This window comes from Microcaecilia unicolor, chromosome 1 (genome assembly GCF_901765095.1).
Source record: "Microcaecilia unicolor chromosome 1, aMicUni1.1, whole genome shotgun sequence".
In the NCBI taxonomy this organism is placed as follows: Eukaryota; Metazoa; Chordata; class Amphibia; order Gymnophiona; family Siphonopidae; genus Microcaecilia; species Microcaecilia unicolor.
Genome location: NC_044031.1, coordinates 701,915,282 through 701,936,783, shown reverse-complemented (window position 1 = coordinate 701,936,783; position 21,502 = coordinate 701,915,282). Strand labels below are relative to the sequence as shown.

At 41.5% G+C, this 21,502-nt stretch overlaps 2 protein-coding genes across 5 annotated transcripts in view; one reads left to right on the top strand and one right to left on the bottom strand.

The window, feature by feature from the left end:
• CCNB2 (cyclin B2) overlaps positions 1–3,810 on the top strand; it is a 40,849-nt gene extending 37,039 nt beyond the window's left edge. For all 3 annotated transcript variants that reach the window (XM_030188714.1, XM_030188706.1, XM_030188720.1), the window contains exons 7-9: positions 2,190–2,330; positions 2,832–2,942; positions 3,536–3,810. In XM_030188714.1, coding sequence (XP_030044574.1) covers positions 2,190–2,330; positions 2,832–2,942; positions 3,536–3,640 — 357 coding nt within the window. In that variant the 3' untranslated portion in view covers positions 3,641–3,810. The remainder of the gene's footprint in view (positions 1–2,189; positions 2,331–2,831; positions 2,943–3,535) is intronic.
• A 10,725-nt stretch (positions 3,811–14,535) lies between these two features.
• MYO1E (myosin IE) overlaps positions 14,536–21,502 on the bottom strand; it is a 434,647-nt gene continuing 427,680 nt past the window's right edge. The window contains exons 27-28 of one of the 2 annotated variants that reach the window (XM_030188689.1): positions 18,949–19,118; positions 14,536–16,097 (exon numbers count right to left, since the gene is read on the bottom strand). In XM_030188689.1, coding sequence (XP_030044549.1) covers positions 16,021–16,097; positions 18,949–19,118 — 247 coding nt within the window. In that variant the 3' untranslated portion in view covers positions 14,536–16,020. The remainder of the gene's footprint in view (positions 16,098–18,948; positions 19,119–21,502) is intronic. The other variant, XM_030188678.1, reaches the window with a different exon arrangement.

Here is a 21,502-nt window from a genome sequence, read left to right as displayed (position 1 = left end):
TCCCACCAGTCTATGGATTGATCAGCATGATGATATGGAAGGTAAAATTATGTATCATACCTGATAATTTTCTTTCCATTAATCATAGCTGATCAATCCATAGCCCCTCCCAGATATCTGTACTGTTTGTTCTGGTTGCATTTCAGGTTCAAGTTTAGTCTTCAGTTCCTGTTCAGGAGGACTTCGTGTTCAAGTTTTTTCAATTGGATTCTTCAGGAGTTGAGACGAGTTTGTGTTACAGTGAGCTGCTGCATTCCTCTCCCCTCCGTTTTACGGGGCTGGATTGAGACCTAAATTCTGCCGGCGCTCCCTCCTGCTTCGTGCGGCTGTAGGGCAGCTTTCCACCCCTCCCGCTTCGGCGGTGTTAGGGTCAGTCAGCTCCTCCCGCGGTTGCAGGATAAGCCAGATCCCCCCCCCCCCCCCCCCCGCATCGGCAGGGTGGTGTCCCTCCCCCGCTCCGCGGGGATGATCTGGACGGATTCCCCTCCCCCACTTGTGTGGGGATGAGCTGGGTTAATTCCCCTCCCCCATTTCAGCGGTGGTGAGCTGGGCAGAGTGTCCCTTTGTGGGTGTAATTCTCTAAGTGCTGAGTCCTGCGGATGGAGTTTGGATATTGACATACTGAGAAGTTTCCGGCAGCACATGACCACATATAGGGAGGCAAAAGGATTGCTCTCTATCTCCACCTGCTGGTAGATGGACACAACCCACCAGTCTATGGATTGATCTATGATTAATGGAAAGAAAATTATCAGGTATGATACATAATTTTACCTTATTCATCCACAGATTAAAAAAATTATCAACAATCTCAGGATTCAGTCTAGGTCTCTAGTCTTACACAGTCCCTCCTGCAATAGGTCTTAGATGTGCTTGTAGCAGGATGTACAGCATCTCCCATGCAAATTTTGCTAGCTGTGGCCAGCATGTTTGCTTAAGTCTGCATCAAATATAAACAGTCCAATTAACAGGCTTTAAAGTAGAAAGTGACATGGGGACAGTTTGTCCCTGTCCCCATACCTACTGTTACCATGGGTCCCCATGTTTTTCTCTGTGTGGGTCTTAGCCCCAACTTTACTGCAGGTGAAGACTCCAATTAAGGATATGGACAGGTGCATATTACCACTTTGTGGTTAATTGCTGAGTGGCTCAAACACTGGCATGAAAAGTCTGCCTGGGCGGAGGAATGCTGAGATTCCATGACAGATGCACAGAAACAGTGGCAAATAGAGACCATGCACTCATGCAACTTTGGAAGTGTTTAACCATTTTTCCTAAGAGGCATGAAGAAGACTCTGAGTCTTTAAAAGGTCTTTCAAGACCAGCTTGTTTCAAATGCTTATGATTTTAACCCTTACTATTGGGTATTCTCACACGCAAGACTGTGCTTCCTGACACAGTACTATATTGAGTCTCCTATCAAATTCTATTGACATTTCTAAGGTTGCCTCTGGAGTGCATAGTTTTTCCCACTTAACATTGGCATAGCATCACATTAGCAAGGCTGATCTTACCATTAGGCAAAACCTAGGTAGTATGTGAGAATAGTCTAGCCAGCTATACACTCAACGTGGGCAATTTCAACTTAACCATTTTAGCCATATTAAAAAAAAAAAAAAAGACAAAGGTCTTTCTATGTGACTGTTAACTGATCAGACAGGATGCAGCATGGCCCAATCAGTTTGTAATGACAATGAGCTAAACCATGTAGTGAGGTGGCCATTGTGAGTAGGCTTATTGCAAACTTATTCAAGATATCATAAATTGGTCAAGTTAAAAGCTTTGTGTAGTTTAAATGTGTATACACATTACCCCACACCTAACTTTTTTGACAAAACTGTTCTGGGATGGGGCACAAGCCTGAAGGTTCACCTAGGGCCATAGCAAAAGGTATTGGGTATCCTGTTGACATTATCTAGAGACTGTACAGGGTTACAACTTGAGTGTTCTAATTATGCTGAATTCCCATCCAATACTAGACAAACCTAATTCCTGTCTATCTTTATCCCCCAAATAAAAATGATAAAGGTTTTTGATGGGTGTTGCTATGCTGCTCTGAATTCTGAAATGCTTCTCATTCTAAACTTTAGATGCACATAAACGGCGGAAGGCCAAAGCACACATTAGTATTTGTGTTCTGATCTTTGTTTTTTGGAACTTGATATATAACTTTACAAATCTGATTTCAGTCTGATGTTGAACAGCACACACTAGCAAAATACCTTATGGAGCTGACACTAGTGGACTACGATATGGTCCATTTTCTTCCATCAGAAATAGCAGCTGCTGCTTTGTGCTTATCTCAGAAGGTTTTGGGGCAAGGCACATGGGTAAGTATCAGACCTCTTTGATATGAGGGGCTACAGTTAAATGCATGCTCAGACCAGCTCTTTAAGACAGCACTTCAGATCTGAGTTTGTACAGTACAGATGTCTTCCTTTAGTACATGAGCACTCTTGCCTTGCTGTTCTAGACAAGGGCCCCCTCTAAATCTGAGCCACATGGGGTATCAAAGTAACCAAAGTATTGGTGAGGGGTTTCCCCTTAGTCTTAACTTCTTTGCCATGCTATACTGTCATCTTTGTTGCTTTGGAGCCCTGCTAATCTTGTCACTACGGCATGTAAAGTAAAAGGTAGGGGGGGGGGGTAACTTAAAGTGGGACTCAAAACGGCTAAATCTGAATATACTAAACTGGGTTTCCTTCTCCAAATCAAATGATCCCCTTTACTAGGTGGGCAAACTTTGATGCCAAAACAATGTTACTGGGAGAACTTGCAGTCTTAAATACTGGCATAATCTAGTGTGTTTTGCTGTTTTGGTTTCTCTCAAGGGTTTGACTTTGCAATATTATACTGGCTACACAGAAGATGATTTGCTGCTAATAATGAAACACATGGCCAAAAATGTAGTTAAAGTCAATGAGAATACTACAAAATATGTTGTAAGTATCCTGATTGCCTACTCCAATATTGCCAGAGGTCAGTATAACATATGCCGGTTGGAAAAGCTGCTAGTAGTCTGTCCAATGTGTTTCTGCAATAAGTCTTATGCTACTTGTCAACCACACTATTTTTTAGATTGTTTAAAGGCATTTTTAAAATGGGTATATGACCATGGTACATTGAGTGACAGCTTGATGTGCATGCCTCATCTAAAACTTTAAATGCTGCTCGTGATTCACACTGGCTGAAGTACAGGACCTAATTTAAATTGCTATAGCTTGTGGGTCAGTGAAATTGTTCAAGCCTTTCTGTGACAAGGAAAGGGACTTCTGCAAATACAACCTGTTTAAACATTGTATACAGGTACTTTTGTATTTGGGGCAATGGAAGGTTAAGTAACGTGCACAGAGTTGCAGTGGTAATTTAACCTGGTTCTTGGGCTGTTGCAATGGCTACTACACTCCTGTGGAAGTTAGTGCCAAGTCTGAACAATCCAACCCCTGCTCTTAAGAGCAATCTTAGTTTCTCCAGTAGGATTAGATTGGTACCAAACATGAATGTTGGTCTAAATGCTGTTTGTTTTTCTTTGTAGGCTGTGAAGAACAAATATGCAAGCAACAAACTAATGATGATCAGTATGGCTCCTCAGCTGAAGTCACAGTTTGTTAAAGACCTTGCTTCCTCCTTGGAAGTGTAGTACCATGAGGGTGAAACCCTTGTTCATGCACTTTTGGTTTTTAAATGCCCAAACTGGCAGAATGCTGCTTTTGTAAATAGATTGCCCACTTCTGGGCTAAAACCTCTTAGCTTACCTTTGTATAGCTTTTTAAACACTGTAAATCTGACAATAAAGAACTTTTTAGAAAACCTTATTGCCTTAAGCATGTAGATACAAAATGAATCTTTGATCTTATTGCCAACTTCAGTACTTTTTTTAACCATAAAGCATATGGCCAATTCATGTTCCTTAATTTTCTTGATCCCTTGAGGCCATTCTTATGAGCAGCTTGTTGCCTTGTTATCCCAGACTAGATTGCACATATGACTGCAGTATATAGAAATAAGGGTCTACAAGTGGTAGATATGAGATCAGTTCAATACACATACTAAGGTAATGGAAGTTATATGTTGTGGGGGGGGGGGGGGGGGGGGAGGAAGTGTTCCAAAAAGCATTTTATGATTGGGAAAGCTTATGCTGTGCAAAGCATTGGTAGGTATTATAGTCTAGGCACTTGTAAAGGTTCCTCAGCAATGTATGTACTTAATACACCAATATGTAGCCTTATACTGGCAATGTCCATATTAATACAAATCTTTGGGGAATAAGAATAAAATTGCACTTTAGTTTGACCTTCAGCTTCTAAAAGACAATACAGGAGGTTCAACATTTAAATTCAATTACTAAGTCCTCAAGGCCTTTAGATGTTACAATGTAATCAACCAGGCTATGGTGCTATGAGCTTTAATTGACCTGCTTGCTCAGCTGTTGAGTGACTGGCAAGGATCAGATCAGTTGAATAAAAACAAGCCCATGCTGGATTAAAGGTCAGGCTCAGATCCTGTCTTGATAATTTGAGGAATATGGTGGGTACATGACCTGGACTGGCCATTAGCAATCTATACAGGGATGAGAAATAACAAGTCTACTTGCCCTTTTTGTTTGTCCCCTCTCCAGGAATATCCAAACAGGTTTGCCTTGACATGTCGTATTTGTATTAATTTCATGTAGGCTACTCTAGCTCAGAGTGGTTATTGCCATTGGTGGTATCGTTCCTGTCACCATGCCTCAGCACTGTAGTTCCTTTTTAGCCACTAGATTTCAAGATCTCCTCCCTCTTTCTCAGAAGCAGTAGCAAGGTTCCTAGGGAGGGAGGCAAGTGTTAAGCCCCTAGTTCTTTAGACCTTTCAGTTGATGGGCTTGGTAGCAGGCCTTGAGTCCTTATGGATTATCTCTATTTTTGTTGCTGCTGCTCTGGGCCTTGGCCTCCTGATTGTAATAGCAAGGAGCATTAGCAGTCACCCCTGTCTTCAGAGAGGCTGTTGCTATGGGCTAGTTTGCCTCCTACTGGGGGATACCTCACTCCTCTGCAGGTGTGTGGAAGGTTATGGACCTGGTTGATGTTCCAGGCCATGTGAGGTGACTAACACAGGGACTCTTCAGGAGCAGATGCTCTGGTGGTGGTCAGGGCCTTGGAAGCAGGCAGAAATGCCTTCCTCAAACTACTCTTTGGTCTGCCTCTATCGCTAGCTTGGAGGCTATCCTGTGGGAGTGGTTTTATAGGTGGCAGTTTAGGTCAGTGCTCTTGATTTGGTTGGATGGTAGGTTGATTTATTTCTGACACTTCTACCCAACATTTTCCTGCACAAATTCAAGTTCAATGTGGCTAACAAGATACAAGACAATACAAAATATGAAATAAACCATAATCCCCACACATTAACAAAGGAAAGAATTGTAAGTACATATACAAATTGGGGGTGGGGGAGAGAAATTAGGCATTAGCATCAATTATCAGAAATGTTTTAAAGTAAAGATTTCAAAAGCTTGTCAACCAAGTAATCATGCTAGGATCTTTAAATTGCATTTAAGCAACAACTTTCACCACTTTGTAAGGTAAGAAAATGTAGCAGAATAAATTGATTAGACTACTTAGCGGTAGGAAAATGAAGACAAGGGGCGACATAATTAGGAGCAGTACCATGTAACATCTGAACTGAGGAAGCCAATGCAATTGAGTAGCCTTTCCAAAGCATGGCACATGCAGGACTAATCGGGCTGCAGTATTCTGGTTGAAGATTCCTTATAACACACTCTTTGCAACTGTGTAGATTTACAGTAATTAAATTGGGCCAGAACTAGACTGGACAAGTAACCTGAAAGTATCTATTGGGGGAAAAAAGGGCCTGATTTGCTTCAGCTTCCAAACATTCCTTCCATTAACTTGGCTAATAAGGGTATGGCAGAAATTGGCATGTAGTCCACATCATCATTCAACAGGCCCACAGGATCCTTAGGTATAGGAACCCTTAGAGTGGAGGAATAGCCTAGTGGTCAGTGCTGCAGACTGATCCTGGGGAACTGGGCTTGATTTCCATTGCAGCTCCTTCTGACTTGGCAAGTCACTTAACCCTCCATTGCCCTAGGTACAAATAAGTACCTGTATATACCATATAAATGTGGTATATCGTCCCATTTCCCTTTCTTGATTGGGAATACTCCCTGAGTAAACAGGAAAGATATATGCTCCTTAAGCTAAATGAACAAGCCACAGCAAATAACTTGGACAGGCATCAAGAACACAATGAGACAAAGAATACTTTGAAAGGAAGAATGTAACTATCCAATGAGAGCAACTGAAAAGAAGGCCAGAGTCTATCAGCAAGTATTCAAGCCCAATGCTCAACCCTTGACACAGGAAGAGTAACATTGTAGCTGAGAAACTGCCTCCCTACGTCACCTCCCCTTATGCCCTTGCTGGTACCTATCTTGGCAGGCGGGTTAAGGTCTTTGTAAGAATCCTTCATGTAGGGAGGGACAGGGTTTGGTGAGTCTCTTTAGTTTTGGGGAGGTTTGTTGGTCTTGGTTTCCTTACTCCTGTTGAGTGTTCTCTTCATGTTGAGAGGCATAACCTTTGTTCTCTGTGGCAGCGTGCCACCGATATCCTTTTTGATTCTTGGTGGAAAGGCTTCAGAAAGCTTTTTCAGTTAAGGCTCTGGTATATCCTTCTTCTCTTGGGCCCCTACCTCCTTTCTGTTACTGAGCAGAGTGCAGTTTAATATACAAATGCTACAAATAAATAAAATCACTCACTAGACAAAAGAAAAAAAAGAGGCATAGCACTAATCCATAGATCCCACTTCACTGTAGCTGAGTCCATAACACCCCAACTTGAAATTGCCTCAATCCAACATACAATCTTGTTTGATCACCTAAAACTGTGTGTTATTTTACAGACCACCAGGTAACAGGTATGATTGCCAATCACACTTCATGGACTTCATATCAAACAACTGTGTATATAACTCCAATCTACTTATAATAGGTGACATAAACCTACACCTAGAAGACCCCAGCTCTACCAATGCATGTGACTGTAAGGAATTCCTCCAATTATGGGGCCTTAATTGGCCACATATGCAAGCAACCCATGTCAAAGGGCACACATGACCTTATCACGCACAAATTGTCTTCTGACCTGAACCTAATACTATCAGATACAAAATGGACTGTCAGCACCACCACAAATTAAACCTATCCCTACAATGGTGAAAAAAAGACTCATACCATACACATGAATGCACAACCTACACCACAAGAGGCCAAGTAAACTCTGTAACATTCTGGCAACAGATATACAATAACGAATGAACAGCACAAACGGACTAGATACACTATCTCCTAGATTGGGATAACCGATGCAGAAGCATATTAGACGAAATAGCACCACTACAAACAAGAACTTCACGTAGACACAACTTGATATCATGGTATAACGAAGAACTGAAAAAACTAAAAACAAGCCAGGAGGCTTGAACGTGCATGGACAAAAATTAAAGGTGTACAAACACTCAACGCATGGAAACAAATGCAAAGAAAATACAAATATGCAATAAAACAAACCAAAAGGTCTTACTATAAAACCAAAATAGTGGCAGACTACAAAGACATGCATAAATTATACCAACTCGTGAATAAATTACTAGATACCACATTGGTCACCACAACCAACACAAACTCACCATCTGCAGACAAACTTGCCAAATACTTCAAAGAGAAAATTGGAAACCTACGCACTACGTGACCACACAACACCACTGACATCGAAAAATTCATTGACTGTATGGACCCAATTCTCGGTGAATACCCAGCAGACCGAATCTGGACAAACTTCGCTTTCCTTACCGACAAAAAGCGATTAACAGGTTTGCCAAATCCCTCTGTAAACTGGACACATGCCCCAACTACCTAATCAGCCCCTCAATGCTTCATAGCAGACCTCACATCACACCTAAACTACATGCTGCAACATAGACTCTTTCCTAAGGACAAAGGCAACATACTACTCACCCCAATACATAAAGATTCAAAGAAAAAAGCAAATGAAATCACTAACTACTGCCCGGTAGCATCCATCCCTCTGGTAGTCAAACTGCTGGAAAGTGTGGTAACCAAGCAACTTACAGTCTACTTAAACAAATTCTCAATATTACACGATTCACAATCAGGATTTCGCTCCAACCACAGCACCGAAACAGAACTAATCACTCTCCTAACCAAATTCAAACAAGAAATTGCAACTGGCAAAAGTATACTCCTCCTACAATTCGACATGTCTAGTGCATTCGACATTGAAAACCATAAAATACTACTAAACATCCTAGAATACTTTGGGATCGGCGGAAGTGTACTTAGCTGGATCAAGGGTTTCTTAACCACAAGAACATACCAAGTGATATATGATATCGGGAATGGGACGACTTCCCTATGAAGAAAGAGTAAGGAGGCTAGGGCTTTTCAGCTTGGAGAAGAGACAGCTGAGGGGAGACATGATAGAGGTATATAAAATAATGAGTGGAGTGGTACAGCTGGATGTGAAGCGTCTGTTCACGCTTTCCAAAAATACTAAGACTAGGGGGCATGCGATGAAACTACAGTGTAGTAAATTTAAAACAAATCTGAGAAAATATTTCTTCACCCAACGCATAATTAAACTCTGGAATTTGTTGCCGGAGAACGTGGTGAAGGTGGTTAGCTTAGCAGAGTTTAAAAAGGGGTTAGACGGTTTCCTAAAGAACAAGTCCATAAACCACTACTAAATGGACTTGGGAAAACTCCACAATTCCAGGAATAACATGTATAGAATGTTTGTACGTTTGGGAAGCTTGCCAGGTGCCCTTGGCCTGGATTGGCTGCTGTCGTGGACAGGATGCTGGGCTCGATGGACCTTTGGTCTTTTCCCAGTGTGGCATTACTTATGTACTAACTTAACTTCTCTGGGCAAGATAGCAGGAGGTAAGTAAGTACCTCTCCTCAAGGGAGAAGTGGGTCAGAGAAACTTGAATCCTAAGAAGGAGGGGTGAGTAGCCTTGGGGGAGATTGCTAAGCAACACAAAACATTTATTTATTTATATTTTGCTCTCACCTTTTTCAGTAGTAGCTCAAGGTATTACATTCAGGTACTCTGGATATTTCTCTGTCCCAGGAGGGCTCACAATCTAAGTTTGTACCTGAGGCAATGGAGGGTTAAGTGACTTGCCCAAGATCACAAGGAGCAGCAGTGGGATTTGAACCGGCCACCTCTGGATTGCAAGACTGGTTCTCTAACCACTAGGCCACTCCACACCATTAGTGTAGATATACACCCCCCCCCCCCCCCCTCCAGGCAAAAATAACAAAGCAATGCTGACTACTACAGGGTAAAATTGAGATAAGGAACTTCCAATTATCTGGGGGTGGGTGGGTGGGGGGGGGAGATTATATGAAGTTTTGGCTGTCTGTGTGAGGGACTCTTCTCAATTCAATGATTTGCTAATGTGTATGCCCATAAGTATTAGGGCTTACAAGGAATTTATACTGATAGTACACAGAAGCGGAGGCAGGTTGACAGCGTGGGGGGGAGCGAGAGCGGACTTGCGCCAGCACACATTTTCAGTGCAACAGGACGAAAAAATAGGTGCTGGCAGAACTACGTTTGGGGGGAGTGGCCGCTCCCCTGGCGCCCCACCTAGCTACACCACTGATGGTACAGTAGCAGCTTGGAGTGCTAGTACCCAACCCATGAATGAGATGCATCAGTGCCCTGGGTAGTTGTTTCTTTCCTACCCTTACCAGTGACCCTAAAAATAATTTTTTATTATTTAGGGTGATTTAAACTATTTTTTAAAATACATGTAAAATAACCTAAAACTCAGAAGTCACATAATTAATAGATGTGGGGTGTTTTTTTTAAATGTAGGGTTGCCATCTTGGCCTTTGTGAACCAAGAACCAAGCAGACTGATTCAGTCCTTGTTTCATTAGCCTCCCCCCCCCCCTTTGCATACAGTGAGTTGTAGTTTAGATTTTCTTAGGGTAATTAATGATGAAATCACAACTACAAATTAATCTATGCAGTAGGGCAAAACCAGGATGGGATCAGCCTCTTGGATTGGCCTTGGTGCCACTGCAATCCTATTTTTCATTACCTCCAGCTGGCTTGCTCTAGACCAGGGCTGTCAAAGCTGTGGGTTAGAACTCTCAAGTGGGGGGGGGGGGGGGGGGGATGTTACAAAACCTACATTGGGGTAATGATCTGGGTGAACTCGCCATAGGTGCATCATTTTGTGCTTCTGGTGGTGAGGGTATGTGGCCACATTTTATTTGGCTGTGATCATATGATCACAGTTTGACAATGTTTGATAAGTATTGCTTTAGCTCTGTTGTGACACCTGCCAAGGTTCATGTATGTGCCACACTGATCACAAATTCACAGCTAAAGTATGCCTAAATATTTAATTAACTGTAAGTTTAGTACAAATTTGCCTATCCCTATATGCAAAACACCCATCCCAGATTTCTCACTTGTCACAGAACAAAACAAATATATTCAGATTCTGGTGTCACCTCAGTAACAGCAACAAAATATCCCTCCACTGACAGATACTGTGAAATAACTCAAAAACCTACAAATATGCTACAGAAACTATATAGCAAACAAAAGCAATAAACAGCTGACCTGTAACACTTTCTGTAATGAGTGGTGGCAGCAGTTATTACTGGGGGTAGTGGGGAAGCAGAAATAGGTATCAATTATGGGGATTTCAAGATCCTGACTCTTGATTGCTGGTCCTTTCAGCTTGCAGGCACTGATGGTTGTAAAGCAACTGCAGGTTTGCTATTTACACCAAATTTTTTGTGACACACTTCCCGCATCTTGAGGACACACTGGTTGAGAACCACTGCTGTAGCCTGTAGCTGGCTCTCATTCTTCCTGATCCCTTTGTAGCTGACTTATGTTTTCAGTCAGCCCTTTATCTGTAGAACCTTAATCTCCAACCCATAGACTCTCAATCTCTTCCATTCCTCTATAGCTGTCTAGTTCCTCTCCCAAGCCCTTGCCTAGTCTGTAGCCATCTGTCAACCCGTCCCTCCGCTTATTCTTTGCTCAGCTTCTCAGACTTATCATGCCTGAATACTTGTCACAATTGTAAGGTTCTATATATATCCAGTATCTTCTATTAATATTATTATTTATTTGTTGCATTTATACCCTGCTCTTTCCCGCTAAATAGCAGGTTCAGTGTGGCTTACATAGTATGGGTTATCCCATGTAAGTGCGGCTTGCATAGTATGGGTTACAAAGTATCACAAAAAGAACATAGCTGTAGCAATAGTAGAGGAATGATGTGGTTGTTAAGAATAGGTTCAGATGGTGAAATGGATAGGGGAAGGGAGAGGTAGGAATGGTGTAGATTGGGTTCATAGGTTAAGTTGGGTCATTTGGGTAGGCTTGCTTGAAGAGGTAAGTTTTAGCAACTTCCGGAAGGGTAGATGGTCGCTAACTGTTCGAATGGGTCTTGGTAAGGCATTCCAGAGTTGGCTGCCTAGAACGGAGAAGTTGAATGCGTAGTAGTTTTTGTACTTGAGGCCTTTGCAGTTGGGAAGGTGTAGATTGAGATATGTTTGAGAAGATTTTGATCCGTTTCTAGCTGGTAGGTCAATCAGGTTGGTCATGTAGCTTGGAGATTCTCCGTAGATAATCTTGTGAATCAGTGTTTGGACTTTGAAGTTTATTCGTTTGTTAACAGGAAGACAATGGAGTTTTTCACGAAGAGGTGCTGCGCTTTCAAATCGTGATTTACCAAAAAAGAGTCTGGCTGCCATCAGGGTAGTTGGGAGGAGTGTAGAGTATTCGGATGAGAGGATTAGGCATTGTGTTTTCTCCTTGTTCATTTTCATCTTAAAAGAGTTAGCCCATGAGGCTAAGATGTTCATGCTAGTGATTATTTTATTGGAGATTTCTGCTAGGTTGGATTGAAAATGGATGAATATGGTAATGTCAGCTGCGTAAATGAAGGGGTTTAGTCCATATTTAGATAGGGTCTTGGCCGGGGGATCATCATAAGATTGAAGAGGATCGGGGATAGAGGCGATCCTTGGGGAACTACGCATTTTGATGACCACGCAGACGAGATTGTTGAGGTTGATTTGACTTGGTAGGTTTTTTGTGGTGATGAAACTTTTTATCCATTTAATGATGTTTCCACCGATCCCTAGTTTGTCCAGTAGTTTTGTGAGAATATCATGATTTACCATGTCAAATGCGCTAGATAGGTCGAACTGAAGAAGTATTTTTTTTCTGAATGATATTTCATGTTTGAACTTGGATATTAAGGTGAGTAGTACCGTTTCTGTGCTGTGGGCAGGCCTAAAGCCTGACTGCGACTCATGTAGTTTGGAGAATTTTTGTATAAATTTGTTGAGTTGGAAGGTTACTCTGTTTTCCATTAGTTTGATCAGTAGAGGGATGGAGGCAACAGGGCAGTAATTGGTGATGTCGTTTGCTGGTTTCTTGGGGTTTTTAGGTATTGGTCTGAGTAGTATGTTTCCATGCTCGGTGGGGAAGGAGCCCTGTTGAAGTAGGAAGTTTAAGTGGGTGGTGAGGTCTGTAATGAATCGTGTTGGTGCATTTTTCATTAGATAGTTGGGGCATGATAGTTGTCTAGTCTCTCCTTCTCTGTCCCCTGAAATATTAAGCATCTTAGGGGTCCTTTTACTAAGGTGCGTTAACAGATTTAGTGTGTGTTAAATGATGATGCCCCTTATATTCCTACAGGTATCTTATCATTTAGCATGTGCTAAATCTGTTAGTGTAACTTAGTAAAAGGACCCCTTCATTTGTAAACTCTTTGGGACAAGGGACTCTTTTTGCCACTTCCAAACATTTCTCTCTTTCTTTCTTCATAATCTTCCCACATTGCCCAGGTCTCCTTCCTGCCTAGACCTCCTTTCCAAACCTGATCTTTATTTCTCATTGGCCCCAAGTTATCTGCAGTGGTTTACAGGACAGCCAGGTAGACTCTCTTTTGAGGGCTCTGCCTCAGCACAGATGGGCCCAAGGTCCTCTGACAACAGTAGTACTGGCAGGTAGCTCCAGAATTCATCAGTGAGTTGGCACACATAAGTTGGAATATGCAACAGCCGGTTACTCTGAGATTTAGGGGAGAAGCTATCAATGTGGGCTATTGTTAAGATGTATTATTTTACTATTAACCCCAGCTATTAGTAACTAGGTCTCATTGCATAAAGTGGAACATGTGCTAAAATAACACATCTTAATGTTGATAACATCCCCCTTGGTGTGAGGAGTTTCAGTCTCTGGTAACCTCATTCCACCAATGCCTAAGAGTCAACCTTATCAGTGATGTCACCCTATATTTGACTCATTTTTATTACATATTATTTATTACTTATTCTGATTTCTAGAGACATTTTGTTTTTCTTTAAAGGGGCAAGTTATAAGTGTGGGCTACTGTTAAGACATGTTATTTTACTGTTAACCCCAGCTATTAGTAACTAAGTCTCATTGCATAAAATGGAACCTGTGCTAAAACCCATCTAAACAGTAGCCCTCATTGATAACTATACCCCTTAATGTGAAGGGGTATCTCACATATACTATTTGCCTGTTCTCCCCTCTACCTGGAGCTCAAATAACCTCATTTTCTTCTAGCCTAGACACTGTGCTCCCAGCATCCCACCCTTCTTCATTTGTTCCCTTTTACTGTCCACCTCCACCCAACATTCTCTTGCACTCTCCTCTCTGTATTGCTTCCTCTCCCCCTGTCACTGCAGCCCTGGATAAAGTTTTCTCCACCTGATGTTTCTGATTAGCTAAATCTGCTGTCTGCAGCTAGTCATAGGCAGGAGAAAGTGAATTAGCAATTGCAAGAAGCAGAGAGCTTTCTGTAGCTTCCTGTCTTGGACACCTTGCTGTCCTAAGTTATCAGTACTAAAGGATGCAGCTGCAGCCTGAGTTTGGGAAAAGTTTAGTGCCCCCCACCCCCCCACAAGCCTCTTCTACCTGGTGCCTATCGGCTATCCAAATAAAGGTAGGACTGTCAACAGGTTAGCAGGCTGAATATCTTGTTTATCCAGATTCCGTCCATACTGAACACACTTAAGTGTCAGCCACTATCCATCTACTGGTATTGAACATCCAGCTTTAATATATATTCATGTTCTTATCAGTAATTAAAATTTTAATTCCTTAAGCCGCAATGTTGCAGTAAAAAAAAAAATAACCACCAAAAGCAAATGCCACAAGTGTCACATCTTGTCACTACTGTTTGCATTATTATTATTTATTGCATTTGTACCCCACATTTTCCCACCTATTTGCAGGCTCAATGTGGCTTACAGAGTGTTGTTATGACAAAGTCATGACAGGATATTGGATACAATCAAAAGTGTGCAGAAGATGGATGAGGAATTAGAGAAGATGGTATTAGATAGGATAGTTTAGGAGGTGATTTGTGTCTTAAAGGGTTCTTTTTGTAGGCTCTATTGAAGAGATGTGTCTTTACGGATTTGCGAAAGTTGCTTAGATTGTCCATAGTTTTTATGGCTGGGGGTAACCCATTCCATATCTGTGTACTTCTGCATGTACAGTTACCATTGTACTTTAATATATTATACCACTGCTAGTAAAACCTTACAGATCATTATGACTCATTTCTGCTTGCCACCCTACCTGCCTCTGGAGGATGACTTGGAACTCAGAAAACCATAACAGTTTAATGTAGGCTTCAGGTCTTTCTGAGATAGCATGGTTCTATAATGCCATACTGAAATCGATTTATCTTTAAGGATAACATAACTGCATAAAATCCATACCACTAGCATTTACTTCAGCCACCTTAACAGAAGCTGTTTCATAACTTTAAGCACTTCAGAAAACAAACAACTGTGCTTTTCATATTGCTCAACGCCAGTCCATTATGTAGTTCCTGGGCTTTTATTAATGGAAGAACAGGAAGAAGTAAGCAATGCCTACAGTATTTTTTTTAATTGTAAACCACAATATTTTAAATTGCTGGAAAAGGGCATGAGCTAAAGCACTAAAACTTGTTTTATAAGTGACAGCAAGTGCATTTTTTTAAGTACCTGGCATAATATTTCTAATAAGACTATCTTAAGAATAGGCACAGTGGAATACTACATTATACATTCATATATGTTTCTACCATATTAGAATTTCATACTTATGGCATATGATCTGCTTTTATAAATGTACAGTTAAAGACAAAGATGAGTTCTGTAACACGCACAACATTACACTTAATATCAACATGGGCCAGCCACATTCTAAATATAAATCCTGGAGAAGATTTCTGTACATTGGATACAGTACTTTGCAGTGCCTTGTAGGGTCTTTCTGACAAACAGTAAACCCATCTCCATTATATCTGTACACAAGTATTAAATATATTCCGTCACCACATCTTTGATGGTTATTTGCCAAAAAAAAAAAAAAAAAGAAAACTCCTGCATCTTCGAGTGACACATAGCAGCATATGAATGAGATTCCCCTGAATAACATGCATGGGAGGAAGAGTGCATAGAACTGGCTTCTTCATATCATAAAAAAAATAAAATAAAATAAAAACAAAACCCTCTATGTGTTGCTCAGCAAAAGGCACTTACAAACCTTCAGAACGTCCTGATCCCAGAGTGCTAAAGCAGTTTGCAGCTTCAGAGACATCGCATAAAGATCAGAGAGTTTATTCACTCGGCTACAGAACAGGCTTAAATACAATAAATAAATTCTTGTTTCAGTGCTTTTTTTTTTTTTATGCCCTCTCGTCATATTTCCAGAGTCTATACCTACAGATTTGCCTTTGGGAGTGTTCACCAGAAGAAGACTTTTGGCATATATAGATGATGTCACTGGTGAAGATGCTGCTAAGAATTATAGGTAGCTCAAAGGACCGGCATCTTTTTGGCAGGTGGAGGTTGGAAGGAGCTGCCAGAGTAAATGGCCCAAAGTTCTGTTGGTACTGGGTCATCCTTCATGTTCTCTGTCCTTTTCATGTCCCGTTATATCTTGGTCACATAGTTGTTTGGAAACAGCCCTTGCTTTCCTCGTAATCGGCCTGTCCACCATCCTGACTGATCTGTTCAAAGAAACATTGATTTAATATGTTATAATATCTCATTCTTTTTTATTTATCCAGTTCATTCTAACAGGGAAAATGAATTACTTTGTGGAATTTATTAACCAATGTGCACAAATGTATTTCTAAGAGACACATAGGGTATTTTAAACTGGCTAGACTCATCCTATAAAATTAAGGTTTTCTTAGCAGGATCAATCTATTCATGTCTAAACTCTATGGTTTATTAAAAGTTGTGCTGGAAGGTAAACCAACGCCGTGCAAGATAAGAACTTCATTTGCTTCTTGGTCTAGAATCAGGGCTTACTGTTCACCTGTCAGGCAATATAGTACAAGTCTAAAAACAAATCTTCCCAAATTAAGTCATCAATTTTATATTTTTTTCAGTAGGTGTGGGGGAAGAGGGAGTGAGGGAGAGGGGAGATTGGCAGAAGCAAGATGAAAAATGATAGAGGTAAATGGGAGAGTTTGCCTCTTTTTCTTGGCTGTCAAGTGACAGTCAATGAGATATATCCCAGCAGATTATCAGGATGAAAACTCCATAGCAACCAGTTAGATTATAAGACTGGTGTGTAAAGCAGAGAAACTTTGCACATCCATTTATGCAATGGATTGTGCAGTTTTTTCCCCACAAGGACATATGCTAAATAGGTTCAGTTAAATAAAAATATCACACGTGGAGGGGCATTTTTGATATGACGTCTAAGTCTGACTTTGGACGTTTTGTAAAAATGTCCAAAATCTGAATAGGAAAGAAGGTCATTTTCAAAAAAGAAAAATGTCTCTCTTTTTTTTCCCGACAATACTGTTTTGAACAAGGTTTTGTGATTTGGACATTTGTTTTTTAGTCCATTTTCGAAAAAAAAAAAAAAAAAAAGTCTAAGTGCAAAATGGACAAAATCAAGCCGTTGGGATGCAGGAGCCAGCATTTTTAGTAGACTGGTCCCCCAGGCATCCCAGGAAAACAATAGGGCACCCTAGGGGCCACTGCAGTGAACTTCATAAAATGCTGCCAGGTTATCTTGTCTACCGAGTCCCCCAAAATCCACCAAAAACCCACTACCCCCAACTGTACACCACTACCATAGCCCCTATGGGTGAAGGGGACACCTATATGTGGGTACAGTGGGTTTCTGGTGAGTTTTGGAGGGCTCACAGTTTCTTCTACAAGCGTAACAGGTAGGGGGAGGTATGGGCCTAGGTCCACCTGTCTGCAGTGCACTGCATCGACCACTAGACTACTCCAGGGACCTTCATGCTATTCTAATGGACCTGAGTATAACATCTGAGGCTGGCATATATTGTTTGAAATCACTTTTTTGGGGGGTGGGAGGGGGGTTAGTGACCACTGGGGAAGTAAGGACAGGTCATCCCTGATTCCCTTAATTGGTCATTTAGGACACATTTTTGTGCCTCATTCATTATAAAAACAGGTCTAGATCAAAACGTCTTAGGGCCAGATGCACAAAGCTTACCTTGCTATTAACGTTTGTTTTAGACTGGTTCTAGCCAGTCTAAAGCAAACATTTAGGTAGCTAGGAATGCAGAAAGGGACTAAACCCCTTCCCCTGTGCAGGCACACCCCCATCCCTCCCTACCTCCTGCATCCGACTCATCCCCCCGCCCCTATCTGTACCTTACAAGGTGGAGGCAGGAGGGCAGGAGCAACGGCTCCCCCCCTCCTGCCTCGGGCCTGCTCGGAACAAAGTGTCAGTGCAGTGGCGTACCAAGGGGGGGGGGGGGGGGGGGGTCCGTGCTGCACCCGGGGGGCGGGGCGCCACCCCGGGTGTCTGCCCCCCTAGGAACGCCACTGTGTCAGTGCCCAGGCCCTGCCCAGTGCATTCTGGGATGCACTGGGCAGGGCTAAACACCATATAAGGGAAAACAAACCCTCTTTGTATGGTGCTTAGCCCTGCTCAGTGCATCCCAGAAAGAACTGGGCAGAGCCTGGGACCCACAATTTTGTTCCAGGAGGCCTGAGGCAGGAGGAGGGAGCCGTTGTTTCTGCCCTCCTGCTTTCACTTTGTTGTAAGGTTCAGGGAGGAGTGGGAGTGTGGGTCAGTTGTGAGAGGGACGGAGGTAGGGAGGGGTGAGTGTGTGCCTACACAGGGGAAGGGGTTTGGTCCACTGGACCACCAGAGAACATTTTTAAAAAGGGTTCTGGGGTCATTGGGGGGGGGGGGGGTCCACTGGACCACCAGGGTAACAGTGGCGGTTCAGTGCATCAGAGCTGTCAAATGGATTTGACAGCAGTGTGAAATCCATTTGACATCTCAAACTCGCAAACGCACTTCTGACGGATTTCATAGAAAAACGTCTAAAAATTGATTTCGAAAATACCAATTTGGACGTTTTTGTGAAAAAAAAAAAATGTCCAAATGCAGATTTATGCCACTTTTTGGATGTTTTTCTCTTTTGAAAATGAGCTCCACAGTGTTTTTATAATAGTAAATTTTGCAAAAGTGAACTGCACCTCATAGAAGGAAGTAGTTTTGTTTTGTGGAAAAATTAGGCCTGCGAACCTAATTTTCAAACATAATTTTACGCACATGAGTAATGATTTTATATCATAGCAGCTCATTAATTATTAATTGGAATTAAACTGTACATGTAGAAGACTAAATGCAAAATTGTAGTCAATGCCAATGAGAAAAAGCTTTGCCAATGGTGTTTAGCATGTAGTATTTTACATTGGAGCATACAATCACAAATAACACATCCCTATACTGTATTTTAGCATAGAAGCACCATCTGCACAGTTTTCTCTTACTAGTACATTGGCCTCAATAATAGGGCTTAGGAAAGGAACATAATTTAAATAGGGAGTCATGTCAGTTTCTCCAGCATTTACCTTCTTTGATGATGTCAATGATGTCATTGGCATTAAAGCTGAGCTCATCAGTGTCCTGAGCATCATATGCATACAGTGCTCTGCACTGTGGTACCTGAGGCTTGGGTTTGGGCTGGGGTTTGGGTCTGCCTCCTGCTGGTGGTGGTCGGTTTGTTGTCTGCCTGCGGGCACTATGAAAGAACAGAGTATCACAATGAAGGGTGAACAAGGGAAACAGAGAAAATGAGAGATGGACTGAAAACTCATGATTGTAAATGATGTTTCCTGCAGATGCAGTTTGTTTTCACAATTAATGACTGTGATGCAATAAACACTGAAAAAGAAGGAGAGATGATATGATGAGGGACTTTGCCATTCTTCTCCCCATTTCTTGTTTACTCCCTTGGTATTCATTCCCAGTCCTTGACTGCCACCAACAGGTCAGGGTTTCAGAATATCCCTAATCAATAATCACAAGAGAGATTTGCATACAATGGAGGTGGTAGGCATCCAAATCTCTTTTATGCATATTCATTAAGGATAGCCTGAAAACCTAACTCACTGGCCTTCAAAGATTGGGTTTTGACTCTTTCTCCCACTGTCTTCAGGTGTAAATTGATAGCTCATTACCTGTGGGTGAAATCCCTGGGTTGTGGGAGGAGTTTAACTATTATCCTAGATCTTGATTTTTTACTCCATCTTTGTATGAAGTAAAACTCTTGAGTTCCTTCAGCATAGCTTCCTTATCATTCTATCCAGCAGCTTCTTTTTCATGCTGCCATATTAAGGGTCTCTTTTATCAAGCCGTGCTAGTGGTTTCTACGAGGCAATGCCGATGGAGCTCATTTAAAGTGAATGGGCTTTGTCAGCATTACCACACTGGAAGCCAATAGCATGGCTTGATAAAAGAGACCCTAAATGTCCACATATTAAAGTCCAATTAGAATCCACCAGGCACTGTGCCTTCTTTTTCGTTGCACCTTCCTCCTGGAATTCGCTTTCCTTACATATTCATGCAGACTTTTCTTTTAAGGTTTTAAAATCTGCGTTGAAGGCTTAGCTTTTTACCGAAGCCTTCGGCCCCACTTAGGTTACTCCCTGTGGACTGGCCACTGTTGCTCTGCTCATCTCCCCCTCCCCTCCCTACCTCTCTTCCCTTCTATCCTTGCTTCCTCTTCATCTGCCCTTTTGGCTCACCCCTTGCCTCAGCTATAGTACAGTTTTAAGTGTGCTTCTTTTCTGCTTTTTGTGTACTTTTCCTGTCAATTTTTTTGTAGTTCTTTTCCTTTTTCCCTTTGTTTTGATTATTGCTTATTGCTGAGACCTGACAGTTAGCCTGGGTGGTACAGTAAATCTTCAATAAACTATAAATGTCAACTCTATCACAGACAGCTGGTCAAAAAAGGGAAAATGTGGTGCGTTAATATTGGCCTACCCTCTCCTCTTTTTCTTATTTTGCCCATAACTGGCTTTTGAAACCAGGAGTGGGAGGAGCTAATATTTATTGAACTGGCAGAAATTAAGCTTCCTCTGGTTGACTGGATGGAGACCATCTTGGTTCTAAGCCTGTTTCTCACCTTTTTCTATTATATTTCCCACTTGTTACAAATTATCAGTTCTATTTACTGGAGAAATATATGACAGAAATGGTAAATCTGCATTCCAATTTATTGATCCTAGGGGGATTTCAGTGTACATGCAGCTACTCGGGAAGGATTAAAAGATAAGCACTTTCTATCCCTAATTAATAATCTAAGATTTCACCAACATGTTTTCTCACCAATCCATAATGCAGGTCATATGTTACATTTTATTTTTGCTATAGGAGTGGTGAAGCTTTTGAATGGGAGGGGGTTAGCCTCTCTTAACCTTGGACAGATCTTCTTTCTTATCTTTTTGGTAATTAGTGTAGTGGGAGAATATCTAAGCTATACCACAAACCGGTCACTCAGGAACCTTCTTGTTTAGCTTTCTGGATTCACACTATTTTACAGAGTTTATGTCATGCTCACTGTTAGAACAGGTTTCCTAGTGGAGCTCCTCATTAGTTGGAATGAGCTAGCCTCTTATAATGAATATACTAATCTCTCCATTTGTGATTGACCTTGGTTTCATGAAGGCCTTTATCAGGCTGAGAGACACTAGTCTAAACACAAATTAACGTGAGTTATGCTCTTTGCAAAACGACATGCTGATTACAAACATGCAATTTAGCAGGCAAAGGTTACTATAGTGGTATCTTACACAAATATGAACATCAGCCAAAGTAATTATTTAAATTAGAAGGGAATATTTCCAAATCCTCTTGACAGAACAATTGCCTCTTCTCTAATTCCTTTGTGACCTACTTTGATGAGAACATTTCTACTCTTGTAGACTCAATACAAGCTGCAACATCTAAGGAAAAGTATTTGATGAGTCAGAAGTTGCACTTTCATCTCATTCAATCCTGAATTAATCTAACTCCATTAATAAATCAAGGAAGTGATGTGTATCCCTGAAAGGTTTTAATCAGACCTCATTAGTAAATATTGAAAGAGTTATTTTATCATTGAACCCTTCTTTAGTACATAAG